The following is a 17,433-nucleotide window of genomic DNA, read 5'->3' as shown; positions in this document are numbered from 1 at the left end:
GAAAAAAACAAAACTACCACACGTATCTATTTAGTCTCAGGTGTTTATGATCATGTAACTACACTCTACCTAGAATTTTCTAATATATTACTTTCTGCTTGCCTCCAGTTCCAGGTAGAAGGCAAGAGCCAGAGTTGGGGGTGAATAAAAAAGTACAGTATTAAACTTTTTAAGTCTCTTATCTGGCTTCTAGACCCAACCTATTAGCTGGTTTCTGCAGGCCAGCAAAGTTCACAAAGATAAGTTTAGCTGCCATGAAATCATAAGTGTCAACGGTATCCATCCGTATTTAAAGGGAGTCATTGCTGCATAAAGCAAATGTTTCCATTTTAAAATGTTTAAAAATTGTATATATTTATAAGCATTTAGAATGTCAACAAAAGGCCTGCAACATTTTCAATCATAAAGTGGTACCCAGTTCACAAAATAATTATTTAATATAAACTGTACCAAAAGCATATAAAAACTACCAACCTGCATATAATTTATGTTATACTCGACCCACTTTAAATTTCCATGCCAGTTTACAGCCCTTGTACCTTGTATGATAACTGAAAAGTATCTACATTGGGTGCCTGGGTGGCTCAGTCAATTAAGCATCTGACTCTTGATTTTGGCTCAGATCATGATCTCAGTGGCAAGATAGAGCCCGGCATTGGGCTCACACCGGGCATGGAGGCTGCTTGAGATTCTCTCTGCCCCTGCTAGTGCACACACGCACACGCAAACACACACACATACACACGCACGCTCTCTCAAAAAAAATTATCTACATTGAAAATACTACTAAAAGACAAAATTACTTTAATAAATTTACTACGTAAAAGAAATTATCTTACAAATCCTTACAAATCTCATTGCCTTTAAAAAAAAAAAAGTGAGATGTGTATAGTTAATTCCTTTGAAGAAGAGGAGAAAACCTGCACTATATCTAACTAATTCATCAACTTTATCTTCAACTGCCTCATCCTCACCTCCTTCCTCTTTGTTCTTTTCATGCTTAAAATCTTTTGTAAAAATAAACTTTTTATTTTGGAATAATTTTAGATTATTAAATACAGTACAAAGTTCTCATATATCCCTCAACCAGTTTCCCCTAATGTTAACTATCTAATCAAATCTGACTTTACCATGGAACATTTCTCAAAACTAGGACACTGACAGTGATGCATTACTATTAATTAAGCCCCACACTTCATTTGGTTTTCATCAGTTTTTCCACTAATGTTCTTTCTCAGTTCCAGGATCCAATCTGGAATAGCACAGTGCATTTAAGACAACTTTTTCTCCCCACATCAAGCTCTCCTTTCATCTGGTAAAGCAGTAACATTTTTCAGAATTTTCTTCAGCTTAGCAGATTTATCACCTGCAGCATTATTCAACATTCTCTCAATTCCTCTGCAACATTTGTAAGATGTTCTCCTTTGATTTCTGAGTGATATGCAGAACAAAACAAAGTTGAATGAGGTCTTTCAGTGTACTGGGATTCTTGAACTTTTCTTTCCCCTTCAGGGGAAAATAAGACTTTCAAAACAAGCCTTGTCTACTTTTGCTATGTCTTCAAGTTCTCCTCTCTCCTTAGCAGACATGGTGTTCTTTACTAAGCATTCTTGAAAAAAATGTGAAGCTGAGGCATCTGAGTGCTGTTTCCTGTGTGCCTTCCTGCAGGTCTGCACAAAGAAGGCATGTGACATCATGTCATTTTGCCTCTTAGCTTATGATATCTCTTGCCCATGTGTAGGTATTTTATTCTTAGTGAGGCACATACTCACCCAGTGCCCATCCAGCTTTCACTTGCTACCTTAATGGAGGTCAATATCAATGTACCACACAAAAGTCTCCTGCCGAGCACTGATTATTAGCTCTCCTTCTTCAACCAAGATGCAATTACTCTAGCCCTCTTATTTAGAATCAAAACTTCCACCCCATTATTTACAGTATTTCGTTATTTTCCCTTTTATTCCTTACCAGGTTTCTACCACATATACCCATTCATAAGCATAAGGTTATTGTTGAACTTTAAAAGACATAGTTACAGCCATTGTAGGTATGTTGTATTTTTTTGTTGTATGTATATGTTTTGTTTCTTTTATCATACAGAAATAACCTCCCTTTTGCCAAAAAGTATAATTGTTAATTACCGCAAATTATTCTATAGGGATAACGTACCATAATTTGTTTGACTGCTATTGACATTTGGGCTGGCTATAATTTTTTTTAAGTTTTTTTAAGTTTTATTTATTTTTGAGAGAGAGAACAAGTTGGGGAGAGGCAGAGAGAGAGGCAGACACAGAATCCGAAGCAGGCTCCAGGCTCTGAGCTGTCAGCACAGAGCCCGTTGCGGGGCTCAAATTCACAGACCATGAGATCATGACCTGAGCCGAAGTAAGACGCTTAAGTAAGACTGAGCCACCCAGTCACCCCTGGGCTGGCTACAATTTTTTTACACTGAAAATGTAGAACTTTCACACACAAACACTGAAATGAAAAATTCTGAGCTTTGGGGCGCCTGGGTGGCTCGGTCGGTTAAGCGTCCGACTTCGGCTCAGGTCATGATCTCACGGTCCGTGAGTTCGAGCCCCGCGTCGGGCTCTGTGCTGACTGCTCAGAGCCTGGAGCCTGTTTCAGATTCTGTGTCTCCCTCTCTCTCTGCCCCTCCCCTGTTCACGCTCTGTCTGTCTCTGTCCCAAAAATAAACGTTAAAAAAAAATTTAAAAAAAAAAAAAATTCTGAGCTTTAACTTTTTCCTTGCTGAATTATTTTTTAATAAATTTTCATAAGTACAATTATTAGATCAAACAGCACAGCTAAGGGCATCTACAAGGCATCAATGACATCTGCTGAACACAATGGTAATTCATTCTATCTGTAACAGCTGAAGAAGCTGATACCAGTCTAACAACACATTTTCCCCCTTTTGTAGCTATTTGGAAACCCAGAGAATAATTTCTAGGCTCCATGAATTTGACAATTTCCAGAACAGGAGTTGGAACATAACATCAGCAAAAAACATAATTTTTCCAAATGGTTGACTGCACAGTACCACTGGGGGATTCTGGATTAAATATGGGGAAAAAAAGACCAGAGGTCACCAAACACCAAATCTGGCCCACCACCTGTGTTCATAAATAAAATTTTATTTGAATATGGCCATGCCCTTTCCTTTACATAAAAAGCAGTACTGAGTAGATGCAACAGATATTGTATGACCTGCAAAGCTTATCCGGCCCTTTTGGGGAAAGTTTGCCAACTACTGCTACACAAGACCATGAAGCCTTAAGGAGAAGCACCAAATATCCCCTCAGTGTAACACAGTGCCTGTCCCATAGTGGGTGCTCAAGTAAATGTCTGCTGCCTGAATTTTTGCTTTCTTTCCAGAGTAAACAGAATAATGACTTACATATTTCTTGAATGAACATTCTAATTCTTAGATCCATGACTACAGCTTTACCTCCACAGTTGCTACTCTGATCCAAATCTTCACAATCAATTGCACAGATTATCTCCTTTCTAATGTAGTAATGCTCATAAACACTATATTAATCTTATACCTTCCAGAACTTTTACCCTATCAGTTTTAAGAACCCCCTATTGTCAATCTATTACTCAATCTGGTATTCTTGTTTCTCTACCAAACTCTCTATTCCCTCAAAGCCTCTGACCACAGCCTTTCTCCTCCAGCCAGCAAGAACTGCTTGCCATGCAGGGTTTCCACTAACACAAAAGATGCCTTTGTAAAAATGTGATAAAGAGGCACTCTAGGGGCAGGCTAATTACAAAAAATTTTAAACGCCCCTTCCTTGGAACTAGTTTCATGCCAGGGCTCAGGGCTTAAGAGAAAGAGCAGTTTGTAGAGCCCAGGTTGGATTTCAGTACCAGGTTGCTCTCTAGAACTAGTCTTCTGTACATAGTCTAAGATACTCTACAGCCACAGCAATTCCTTTGCCTACCATACCCAGGTAGCCAGCCTCCTCCAACATCAAATACCCAAGCATTCCATTCATTTTAACTAATGCTACTTCTGATATCCTTTGGAACTTGACTCTCACTCTTTCTCTGCTATGCATTCTCTTAGCAATTACACATTCAGTCTGTACTATCATGTAGAACACTTACTGATATGCTTGTTTTAGCAATTTTACTTCCCTTAGTAACCAAGTTCCTCAAAAAAGGAAAGCATTTATTATTCCTTTTTTAAAAGTTTTTTTAATGTTTTATTTATTTTTGAGAGAGAGAGAGAGAGAGAGAGAGAGCGAGCGCACGCACAAGTGGGGGAAGAGCCGAAAGAGAGGGACAGAGGATCTGAAGTGGGCTCTGTGCTGATAGCAGCAGCCCGATGTGGGGCTCGAACTCACAAACTGTGAGATCATGACCTGAGCCAAGGTCAGACACTCAACTGACTGAGCCACCCAGGCACTGCAAGCATTTGTTATTCTTTACATGCTCCTATGAACCTTGTCATTGTGACCTATTTCCATTAGAGTTGTCTGAACATAATAAAGGAATACCAATACCCCGATACTTTAATTTATTTGATAAATACAATTTATTTAGTATAACTGAGATCTGGATTTTAGACTTTTCTAGGATGTGGTCATAAAGCTGAGACACTGGATCTATGAATGTCCTTTTCTGAACAGTGCAGTTACAGATCCCTTGCAGTCGGGAAATACTGACATCACCACAAGGAGAAAATAACTTTCCCTTCAGTAGTTCCACGGAACAGTGCTTCCCACAGCTACTGTTTCACAAGAATCACCAGAGGCTCAAACTGGATGCCACCTCAATTCCACTGAGTCAAACTCTCTGGGAAAGGGGCCTGGAAACTATTATTTTTAACACATGAGCCAAGTGACATTTATGTTAAGTCTGGAGAACACTGCACTAGATATGATCCCAGAAGGGCTGCTCTTATTCTTTATTGTTACATTTATATAGATGGAACTCTGTATAAGTTAGAGTAACAAGGTATACTCTACTTGGCATATAAATACTGCTCAATACGAAAAAGATACAGATTTGTGTTCAGTATAGTATTTAGTTAATATAATATCTAGTTAATAAAATGCAAAATATATACTTTGCATTAATCACTTCAGACAGGCAACATTTAACGAGGACAAGAGGAAGATTCTGGAAATAGAACCCAACTAGAGAGTCCCAAGTCCCATCTCTCAACTAATGTCTCACCTTGATTCTGTTTATGAGAGCAAGTCCTGAGGAATGATAATTGTGCCACTGTCAGCACAAAACTAAGGCACAAGTAATACTAACAAGTATGGTTCTACCCTACCAATGCTCAGGATGCTAAAACATCAAAAGTCTTTGTGAAGTTGATGATACCTGTGTCAAGTTTAGGAAAGAGAACATTTCAGAACTTTCCTGGCCAATGGTTCTACTACTGGGGCCTACTATTTCTGAAACTACACAGACACTTACCTGTGGTACAACATCCTGTAGAAAAGTCACAACACTTTCCATGTAGGACTGCTCCCTGGAAAGGGGTGAAATGGATAAAATTTATCCTGACAGCTTAAAACAAAACATGAAAAAGTTCTTTCTAAAGTCACTTAAAATATTTAAAAAAGAAAAAAGAAAAAAAACCAACTCTCATCAACTGATAGTTCTGCAACCCTGCTTTCTAGTTTCTTTGAATATGTTATTAAGTGAAATGCAAATGAAATTTTAATATTTTTAAACATTGTCTCTTCTTAAAAGTCATGTTCTCTTAATTTGACACAGATATTCTAACTTGTATTTGAGAGTGATGACACAAGGCTATGGCAGGACCTTCCTCTTGAGTCAAAGCAAAAGAATTTACCAGAGCAAGAAAAACTGTTGCTGATGACTCAGTATTTCATGACCTTTTCTTTAAATTGGTTACATACCTAGTCTCTTACCTGTATACAGCAAAATGAATCTGTATTTTGCTGCAGGTGCAAAATTAGGAGATACTAAGACGTCCTCACAGAACTTTTGCAATAGACAAGACATGAGAAAATATTACAATGCATAGAAGTGAAGAAAAATGATACTGTTAGGGTCACTGAGATATTTTAAATAGGAAGTATATGGATATCAGCAAGTGGGAAAAAATTCTTCAAAATATCAAATCATTTCATTTCATGTGAAAAATTACATTTAAAGAAAATCATAGGAGTTATCCTAAATCCTATAAAAAAAAGCGGTATGCCTTAGATAGTTACCAAAACTGATTAGACCTAAAAAGAAAAAAAAGAAAAACAATTTGATTAGGCCTACCTCTCCAACCTTATTTTCCTGCCACCCTCCTAACTTACTCTGCTTCAGTCTCCTGCAACTTCAATTCCTAAAATAGACCAAGCTCCTTGAATCAAAACCTTTACACCAGCTTTGTTCCTGTCAGGAATCTTTCCCATACTCTTCCATCCCTTTCATATCTCCAGCTTATGTGTCACCTCCTCAGAGAGGCCCTTCCTGACAGCCTAAGTCCTACTCCCTACTATCATTCTCTATCATAGCACACTGTGTAGTGTTCAAGCCTATAGTAACTTAGTGTTCCTCCCACTAGAATATAAACTCTATAACAGAAAGGAATCCAACTCTCATTTTCCCTTCTACCTCCAGAATCTATAATCCTGTACTTTAGGCATAGAGTAGATGTTTGAGCATTATTTGTTAAAAGAATACAAATAAATAAAAAACTTTTAAAAAAACACTAAAATTACGTATTTAATTAACAAAAAAAAGCAATATATGTTGAATACCAATATGGTAACGCAACATACAATACTGCCTAAGTGCACAGGCTCTGGAGACAAACTGCCTGGGTTTGATCCAGGTTCCCCTTCTTGGCTGTTCCCAAGGGCAATTTACTTAATTTCTCCCTGCTTTGGTATTCTCACCTATAAAACAAAGGCTGAGAGGGAGGGGGGAAAAATGAAGACTGAAATAGTACCTAACTCATAGCTAATAACATGCTTAACTTGTTCCATGGCCCATAGTTAGCAAAGAAATATGGCCCCAGGAAATACAGGAAGGAAAAAAAGGAAGTATTATAGTAAAATACATATACTTTTCTTAGTCTGAAAAGGCAATCTTTATGTAACATGCTAAACTGCCCAAGGGTATAATACAAAATATTAACATTCCCTTATAAACATTTTAAAAGGTAGAAAACAAGTTTCACCTCACCCAAATACTGAAGGATCTTAATTGTCCACCCTAACCTATTTTATATAGGTCAACCTCCCTATATTCCATTTACGAAAATAGCTTGCCTTACCCATATCTGTTCACTCTAGTCCCTTTGCCTAAAATGTACCTTTGATTCTAATTGTCTAAACTCCGTTCAGCCTTTAAAGTACATTATGTTAGCTTCTTAATAAAACCCTTTAGGATCTAAAATACTAAAATATTCCCATTAAATAATCCCACTAGAATACTCCTTTCAATTCTCATGCTGTTATGCTGGCATCTTTTTTGTTAATTATGGTGATTTCAAGTATACATATCTTTTTTTAATGTTTATTTATTTTTGAGAGAGAAAGAGAAAAACACAGAGCGCAAGCAGGGGAGAGGCAGAGAAAGAGAGAGAGAGAGACAGAGAGACAGACACAGAGAATCTGAAGCAGGCTCCAGGCTCAGAACTGTCAGCACAGAGCCCAATGCGGGGCTTAAACCTGATCATGGCCTGAGCCGAAGTTGGATGCTTAACAGACTGAGCCCAGGTGCCCCTCAAGTAACATATCTTAAAACCACATTAGATCATATGCTCCTAGGAGTGCCTGGGTGGCTCAGTCAGTTAAATGCCAACTCTTGATTTTGGCTCAGGTCATGATCTCAGAGATCATGAGATCAAGCAAGCACAGAGCCCACTTGGCATTCTCTCTCTCTTCTTTTTCTGCCTTTCCCCTTGCTCACGTGCGCAAACATGCGTGCCCCCTCTCTCTCTAAAAGTGAATAAACATTAAAAAAAAAAAAAAGATCATATGCTCCCAGAAAGTATAAATAGGCTTTGTCAAAGAATGCTTAAAATATAGAATGTACTCTTTATGACACTGACTCTGAAACTTTCTGACTGAGACTTAGAGTAAGAGATACATTTTACATCAGGATCTGGTGAACATATATATACATATGAAAATATCCATGTGTGTGTCACAAAAGAATACTCCCAATTATATTTTCTATTATATGCTATTTCATTTTTTAAATAATGGTCCTGATCCACTGAATTAATGATCCACCAATTTTTGAACCTGGAGTTGGAAAAACGATTATTCCTTAGAATTTAGCACAGTGCTTTTGACATACTCTGTAAACGTGACTACATCGACTAGACCCTCCCATTATTCCTTTTATTTGGCCTTGGCGATATTTATCATCCTATAAAGCCTTAATTAAATTTAAAAAGTAATCAACGTTCATAAAGGAAACCTGAATGTTAGTTACTATTCTGAGCAAATTTTCTTTAGTTTTTAGGCTTATACTGAAATTTGCTTACGTGACAGCCTGGGGGCGAACCACAACTCCACCAGTACAACGACTGGGTCTTCTGGGAGAATCTGTAGCCATAGCTTCATTCACTAAACCTGTTTGCAGAACGGAAGAGATAGAAAAAAACTGATCATTATTGTTGGCGGTAGAAGGAAAGGTTTATGGTTGCTCACTAGAGATCCCTTATCAAAAATGCCTAAAATATAGGAAACCTTCCCAGAAATTCCAATTATACCAGAAAGGGGGAAGATTAGGACAGGAAGTAGATAAAGAAGTTTTCTAATTATCGTGAGAGGTTTTGTTTTGTTTTGTTTTTTTTTTTTTGGACTAAGCCTCAGAACCCCAAAACTAGTTAAGACTCGTTCTGGCCCCTCTCATCCACTGTTAACACAAACTAGAAAGGTAAGATGTGCTAGATAGAGAGTCTAGCACAAGACCACTTAATATTTTTTAAAAATGTGCTATCTCTGTGTGCCAAAATTTTAAAATGTACTAAAATCTTAAATTGAGATAGTGAAAATACACATAACACACTATTTGGAGACTTAATGGAACAGTGAGGTAATATCTTCCAACTAAAACTGTTGGGAAACTATGAGCAAGACTGTACATTGTAACTATGTTTGGTGATGGATGTTAACTAGACATTGTGGTGATCATTTCAAGATATGTACAAATATCAAATCAAATTATGTTGTACACCTGAAACTAATACAACGTTATGTCAGTAACAGCTATAAAAAAAGGATTGCATGATCATAATTTGACAAGAGTTTTTAAATCAGATTTGTCAATCCCCTTACTATTATAACCTAAACACCAGAGCCTTAATAAGTAATAAAAACTTATATGACATTAGAAGCCCCTTGTCCTTTCCTGTCACATCACTGAATCTTGATCCTTGAATGTTCAATAAGCATCTGAATCACTGTGTAGATTTTAAGAACATACAGTGTACTTGGTTAAGGCTAAAAGAGGATTGACAGCAATATCAATGATCTCTTACAGGGCTCAGGAAAGTCCACAACCTGGAACTAATCTTGAAAGCCCTTAAAACCATCACTTCTAAGTAAGAAGCATTCTCTCACCGTATTTGAAAATTCCCAAACTGAGGAGTCTCACCTGCTACAACAAAAACACCCTCTGACCCACCTAGTCCAGGTACCCCTTCCTCGGTAGGTATCTTCACCACCAACCCCTCAGCACTCTCATTTCCATTCCACCCTTCATTTCCCGAAACAGAGCCTTCCAAGAAATGTCCTATAAGGGCCCTGTCTCCTGAGGACGACCCTCAGGCCCCACTCTCCTGAAAGACTCGAACAGCGATACCCACTTAACCTCCAACGCGGAGCCACCGCTGCCCCCGGCCGCCCTCTGGCCCCTTGCCCTTCTTCCCCTCCCCCTCCAATCTCGATAGCTCTCTCTCGTCGAATCCATACCAGTCAAGCCCTCTCCCCTCACGCTGCTTGCACCTCGTTCTCGCCAAGCCTCCCCAAAGCCACAGCCCCACCAGCCCTCTCACCGGCCGCCCCGCCGGTAAACGCTGTTCTCCAGCTCAAGGCTCACTGTTTGGAGTCTCCCCTCGTGATTGACGGCTACCACTTCCTACCACGCCTCAGCGGAACTACTTTTCTAGCCAATCCCAGAAGGAAACTGGCTACGGCCGGGCACCGCCCTTGGAGGTCAGCTTCGCCAACCAGCAAGTAGAAAAGAGGCGGACCCGCCTCCTGAATTTATCCAATCCGCTGGGGCTCCAGGGAAAACAAAACAGTATGTAAGTTTGGGTGAAGCCGACGTGTCAGGTTCGGTTGCGAACGCAGGCAGGTAGGGAGAGTTACGAACATGTCTATTTTCCTTTGCAGACAGCACACCTTCGTGGCTTTGTCAAAAGGAATTATGTCTCAGACTCCTCTGCACCTCAGCTGAGCGTCTCGGGCTGGGAGTCGGAGGACCCGGGACTGGTCTGTTTACATCGAATTCTCGCGACAGCTAGTTCGAAGCACAAAGCACGTGGACATGGCAGCTGCCAATCACTTTCTGCTGGCCACTCACCCATCCCTAACCCGCCTTCTGCCCCGCCCTTCTCGATGTGTTTACCTTCCGGGAGCCTCGGCTGGCTTGCGCGGGTGGGCAAACCTAGAGCCAAGGAGGTATTGAGCTAAATGAGGGGCGCGGCCGGTGATCGTGTCAATTTGAGCAAGGTTTGTGGAGCTCACCTGACTCCTTCCTTACCTGTTTCCATTTCCCCTATGGAAGAGATCGCGATTTCGCCAGTGTCATTGCGTCAGTTACATTTCCTTTACATTTACATTTATTGATTTTTTTAACGAACGCTCAATACAGTCTTAAGCATTTCATCAGTATTATCAAATGTAATACGGCAATCCCATGAGGATATAGCTTATTAATAGACATGAGGTTTGTAGAAAATTGGCTGAAACAGCAATAAAAATTTTAAAAAGGTTTTAAGCACAATGGAGGATGGAAAAGTTTAGTAAAGAAACTACCTCAACGGAAATATGCAGTTAATCAGGTGCTGGAGAGATAGATGATAGATATACCAATATAGATATAGATGTAGATGTAGCCAAGAAACCACCTATATGCTCTTGACGCTCTATCAATGCCAATAAATAGCACACCCAAAGTGCTATTTATCGAGCTAATGTTTGAACATTGGCTAATACAAGATTCTGAACATTTATCTTCTTCCACTACACACACAAATTCTGAGCACCATGGCCTTTTAAGATTTGCTTCCTACATTAAGCCCACTAACGGAAGAATCTTTCCACAGTTCTAAATTCCTTTTGCTCTTATTGCTATCATTAGCTTACTTCTTTGCTGTATTTGAAATGTTTGGAGTTTCTCTTGTGCATATCTCATTTTCCCCAACTAGAATGTTAAATTCTTCCTAGGTATTAGAAGACTAAAGTTTTCATATTTTTCAATCCCTCTTAACACCTAACAGCCCCAACCACAACAGGTATTTCAAAATTCAGACTTACTTGAATTAAATAATTACTATTTTCATGCCGTCTAGACCCAGAGCAGGAATAAAGAGGAAATCCAGAGAAAACCAATAGGTAATAATCACAAATGGGACAACCAGCATTTGTATAAAGCTATTCAGTTAAAATAGCTGTTTCATATGCATTGTTAAACTCCATAGCTCTTTGACTATTCCTCTACAAAGCTATGGAAAAAAACAAAGAAACAAAAAAACATAAAGAATACCGTTGTACACAAGCTCACTCATTCATTCATTCATTCATTCAACAAATATTGTAAGAGCTATTAAATGTCAGACATGTTCTAAGCTCCACAGGTACAGTGATAAACAAATCAATCAATGTGCTTTCCTCAGCCAGAGAATTTACATTCTGATGGGAATACAGAAATAAACAGAGAAATTCAAGTAGTGTAAAATGCTATGAAAAAAATATAATAATCCAGATAAATAGATGGCTGGATATACGTAGCGTCATCAGGGAAGCCCTCTCAGGAGATAACATTTTATTTTTATTTTTTCAATATATGAAATTTATTGTCAAATTGGTTTCCATACAACACCCAGTGCTCATCCCAAAAGGTGCCCTCCTCAATACCCATCACCCACCCTCCCCACCCTCCCACCCCCATCAACCCTCAGTTTGTTCTCAGTTTTTAAGAGTCTCTTATGCTTTGGCTCTCTCCCACTCTAACCTCCTTTTTTTTTTTTTTCTTCCCCTCCCCCATGGGTTTCTGTTAACTCTCTCAGGATCCACATAAGAGTGAAAACATATGGTATCTGTCTTTCTCTGTATTTTAACAAAGACTTTAATGAAGTATGTGAGAAAGCTACTGTGGGAAAAAAGCAGTCCAGACAAAAGGAACAAGTACAAAGGTCTAAGAAGGGAATGAATTTTGATGAAGAGTGAGAAAAGAGTATGATTTAAGCAAAGTGAGATAAGTAGAAAGTGATAGCAAACTAGGTAAGTAGTGGCAGATGGAGTATGGTCTTGTATAGAATAATAGTTTCAATTTTGTTCTAGGTGGGAATCTTTTGGAGGACTTTCACCTAGAAAGTATCATGATCATGTTTACATTTCTCAAAGAGTATTCTATCCACTATACAAAGAATAAACTCTTGTCAGGGAGGGAGTATGAGCGGAAGCAGTGGGTCAAGTAGTGAAGCTATTTCAGTAGACCAGGTGGGAGATGCAGTCTAGAACTGGGCCTAGAAGTGAAGCAGTGTTGGGTTAGTTGTGGGATAGAAGGGAAAAAGAGAATCAAGGATGATGCCTGTGTTTTGGGCTTTAACAACTAAGTGATGACATTATGAATAGGATGAACACTGGTGAAGTTACACATTTTTAGGAAGGGCGCATTTCTGTGCTTTGGTTTCATCCTTTATAAATTGTAAAAAGACTGTTCTGAGGTTCATAGGATTTTTATGAATAGTAAGGAAATTTTAAATTCTTAGAACCAGGGGCACCTGGGTGGCTCAGTCAGGTATTGGGATTCTGCTTGGGATTCTGTCTCTCCCTCTGTCTGCCTCTCACCTGCTTGTGCTCTCTCTCTCTCAAAATGAATAAGTAACTTTAAATAGATAGATAGATAGATAGATAGATAGATAGATATAGACAGATTCTTAGAACCAGTTAGAAATTTCTCCAAATTAACTACTTCTAATTAACCACTATTTCTAATTACTCCATTTTTTTTCTCCACAGAGATGGTATAAGATTCTCTCATGAGACTTCAAATAGAGAGAAAGCAAATTTGTGGAGATCATTTTTTAAATGGAAGTAACTTAAGGCTACTCAGTACATATTGCCAGCTTTTGAGTCATTTTAAAGCATTGGTATATGAGGAAACTTTTCAACAATCTGTTCTTGTAGCTGAGCAATACTAACTAGGAAACTGATTTTCAGTGTAAAAGAGTGACTTCGAGCCAGAATTCTGTGTTCTTCCAGTTCCTAAATGATCCATTATAATAAATCACTAATGATTAAAATTGCCTTTCCTAATGGCCCTGCAAGTCAAAACAAAAAATCTCCAGAAAATCATCAGGGAATGATCCATATGAAAACCAATTTTGGGGCACCTAGGTGGCTCAGTTGGTTAAGTGTCCAACTTTGGCTCAGGTCATGATCTCACAGTTCATGGGTTCAAGCCCTGCATCGGGCTCTTTGCCGACAGCTCAGAGCCTGGATCCTGCTTCAGATTCTGTGTCTCCCTCTCTCTCTGCCCCTCTCCTGCTTGCACTCTGTCTTTGTCTCTCTCAAAAATAAATTAAAAAACAGTAAAAAATTAAAAAAGAAGAAAACCAATTTCAAGGGCAGTTTATACTTTATCATGAGTTTTTGTTTCGGTAGCGTTAGGAGTCCTTTTTAGCCTCAAACAAGCCAATGCCTCATTTACCCTGGCCACCAAAACCACTTGGACAACAATCACATGATTTAAGCAGTGGCAAAATAATCTGATTTCACACAGAACTATGATAAACATTAATATTTTAGTTTTTAGTCAAGTGAAAGGAAAAAAAACCAAAGAGGTAAAAAAAATAACCATCATCAAATGTAGGATCATCAATTGTATCACACTGGGGATTTTGATAACAAGGGATACTATACATGTGTTGTATAAGTAGAAAGTGATAGGAAACTAGTTAGGAGAGGGCATACGTGGGATATCTGCACTTTCTGCTTAATTTTGCCATGAACCTAAAACTGCTCTTAAAAAAAAAGTCTATTGTTTAAAATCACATTTCTCTAAAATCCCCCAATTGTGAGGTAAAACTACATTAATTGCTCACTATATAGACTTTCTTTGGTGCATTTATTAGGGTTGAAATTTTGAACACTACCTTTTATAGTAATATCCTAAAAAGTAGAATTCTAAACTTTGTAGAAGAGTAAAACCAACAAAGGTCATATCACCTCATATCTATTTGATTGCAATAGTGCCTGCCATTTATCTGTCCTGCATATTAGGACATAACTGTGGCTTCTAAAACAGCATGTTCCCACATTTCTATTCAAAATTCTAAGTCTTTGTTTAGATTAATTTAGCTCATTCTGAGGCCCAGCAAACTTTCTGAAGACATGGTGATTGTTTTCCTTTCATTGTCTTGAAAATAACCAGTATCTATAAAGTAGCCATATAATTCATCATCCTAACCAGAAAACCTTCATGAAATATAACAATTACACACACACACACCTGCAAGAAAAGGTAGAGTAGAACTGTCTCAGGCAAACCATTAAATATGGCTTCCCTTTATTTCTGATACATTAGTACTACTTTGTAACTCTTCTAGTTGATTAATGTATAATTCTATTGTCTACTTAGAAAACATGTAAACTCTTTAGCAGAAGGGATCATTTGTTTCATTTCTATTCTCCATAAAACTATGAAACATAAAACTAACAGGAAAAATTATATGTCAGAACCCCAACGATTTATCCTGCAATCTGGAGCATGTATTTATAATTAAAAGATACTGAAAACCAAAACTATTTACAAAGATCAAAAATTAGTTTCATCAACCGTTTTAATGATGCCCAGGGCATAGTTTGCCTTCCCCATATACACATAACCCTGAATAAAAACTACTTTAAAATCTGAGAAAACTGAATCTGTATTAATAGTTTTGAGAGGCTAAACATTTAACAAGAGTAATATTAGGTAACATTTAGCTATATAGGCCAGGCATTGTGGTATTATTATCTACATTTTATAGATGAGTACCAAGACACAAAGGTGTTAAGCCATTTAGCTCCAGATGTAGGCGCATGGTAGAAGTGCATAGTTCCTAAAGTCACAGCTTTCTGCCCAGAGAACTGAAAAGGGGAGGGACACTTGGGTGGCTCAGTCATGATCTCATGGTTGGTGAAATCAAGGCTTGTGTTGGGCTCTGTGCTGTCAGTTCAGAACCTGGATTCTGCTTTCAATTCTGTGTCTCCTTCTCTCTCTGTCACGCCCCCTCTTGCTCTCTCTCTCTCTCTCTCTCTCTCTCTCAAAAATAAATATTTAAAAGGGTGGTGGGAGGGCCTTCTGGGTGGCTCAGTCAGTTAACTGTTGGACTCCATCTCTGCTCAGATCATGATCTCACAATTCATGGGTTTGAGCCTCACATTAGGCTCTGTGCTGACAGCGTGGAGCCTGCTTTGAATTCTGTCTGTCTCCCTCTCTCTCTGCCCCTCCCCTGCTTGTTCTCTATCTCTCTCAAAATAAATAAAAATAAACTTAAAAACAAAAACTGAAAAGGGGAGATGCTGAGTAGGGAAAGTACCATGGAGACTGTAGGAAGAGAGGAACTCAGGAGAGGGACCTTATAGATAGCAAGGATCTGGTCCTAATTAGCATATCAAAGACTTTGAGAACTTTGAAAGAACCAGGAAAATCTTAACTCACAGAGAAAAAACAATCAACAGATGCCAATACCTAAATGACAATTATCCTTCAAACACTTTAAAGCAGTACTATAAAAATGTTTCTGGAGGGGCTCCTGGGTGGCTCAGTCGGTTAAGCCTCTGACTTCAGCGCAGGTCATAACCCCACATTTTGTGAGTTTGAGCCCCATGATGGGCTCTGTGCTGACAGCTCAGAGCCTGGAGCCTGCTTCAGATTCTGTGTCTCCTCTCAGCCCCTCCCCGCTCATAATATAATACGTATTATCTACATCTATTATATGTAGATAATATTTCTGTCTCTCAAAAATAAATAAAGATTTAAAAAAATTGTTTTTAAATGTTCCTGGGGCACCTGGGTGGCACAGTCAGTTAAGTGACTAACTCCTGGTTTCAGCTTAGGTCATGATCTCATGGTTCCTGAGTTCCAGACCTGTATCCAGCTCTCTGGAGCACAGAGCCTGCTTTGGATCCCCTCTGTCCCCGCTCTCTCTCTGCCCCTCCCCAGCTTGCTCTCTTCCTCTCTCTAAATAAATACATAAACTTAAAAAAAAAAAAGTTTCTACGGGCAATTGTGAACACCCTTGACATGCATGAAAAAACAGAACAGCTCAGCAAAGATACAAAGAAGACCCAAATGGAAAAAATAAAATAAAAATAAAGAACCAAATGGAAATTTTCAAACTCAAAAATATAACAACAAATGTTCTAACAAAAGGAAAAACAAAGAGTTTCAAAGAAAGAAGAAAAAGAATGTGATGCTGAAAACAAAAATGGGGAAGGGGGGAAATGGTTGTAAACCTCCCCAAGTTTGGTGAAAGATATAAACCTACAGATTCAAGATGCTCAGCAAACCCCAAGCAGAAAACCTCGAAGGAATCCATGTACAGACACTTCATAATCGTACTACTAAAAACTGAAGACAAAGGAAAAATTGTTGAAAGCAGCCAGAGAAAAACAATGCATTACCCACAGAACAATTTGAATGACTACAGATTTTTTCATCAGAAACCAGAAAACAATACTAGAAGGAAACCTAGAATATCAGGAATGAAAAAAGAGGAATAACGATGGTAAATATCTGGATGAATATCACAGCGTTCTCTTGAGTTCTTTAAAATGTTTGATTTTTGATAGCAAAAGTTACAACACCACATGATGGGGTTTTCAACATATACAGATATGACAACTATAACATATAGAGGAGAGGGTAATACAGTGGTAAATTTTCTACATTGTACTTTAAGTGGTAAAATACTGACTTTAAGTAGACTACCAAAGTTTGTATATTGTAATCCCTAATGCAACCATTCACAGAGCCAAAATATTTTGCCTCAAGGATCAAAGTTTAAGTTTTCAACTTTTCTATGACATAGTATATTCAAGAGAAAAAAGCCCACTAAAATGTTTCCCTCCATTAAAGCACTATCTTCCAGATATCTGGAAGATGAAAATAACATCATTAATGTGACCAAAACAAACTTAGTGCACAGCTTATGAAAGCAATGCTAAAAAGCCTGTATTTTACATGATTAATGCTTTTAACTTCTAGATTGTG

General features: G+C 38.4%; 1 protein-coding gene across 12 annotated transcripts in view; it reads right to left on the bottom strand.

Annotated features, from left to right (window-relative positions):
• Positions 1 to 10,371, bottom strand: part of BCAS3 (BCAS3 microtubule associated cell migration factor) — a 608,014-nt gene extending 597,643 nt beyond the window's left edge. For 8 of the 12 annotated variants that reach the window (XM_042915734.1, XM_042915729.1, XM_042915735.1 and 5 more), the window contains exons 1-3: positions 9,918 to 10,003; positions 8,486 to 8,573; positions 5,440 to 5,494 (exon numbers count right to left, since the gene is read on the bottom strand). In XM_042915734.1, coding sequence (XP_042771668.1) covers positions 5,440 to 5,494; positions 8,486 to 8,556 — 126 coding nt within the window. In that variant the 5' untranslated portion in view covers positions 8,557 to 8,573; positions 9,918 to 10,003. The other 4 variants (XM_042915733.1, XM_042915732.1, XM_042915730.1 and 1 more) reach the window with 4 other exon arrangements.
• Positions 10,372 to 17,433: the final 7,062 nt, after the last annotated feature.

The sequence above is a fragment of the Panthera leo genome, chromosome E1 (assembly GCF_018350215.1).
Source record: "Panthera leo isolate Ple1 chromosome E1, P.leo_Ple1_pat1.1, whole genome shotgun sequence".
Classification (NCBI taxonomy): Eukaryota; Metazoa; Chordata; class Mammalia; order Carnivora; family Felidae; genus Panthera; species Panthera leo.
Note: the sequence above shows the minus strand (reverse complement) of the source record. Positions and strands in the feature narration are given on the sequence as shown.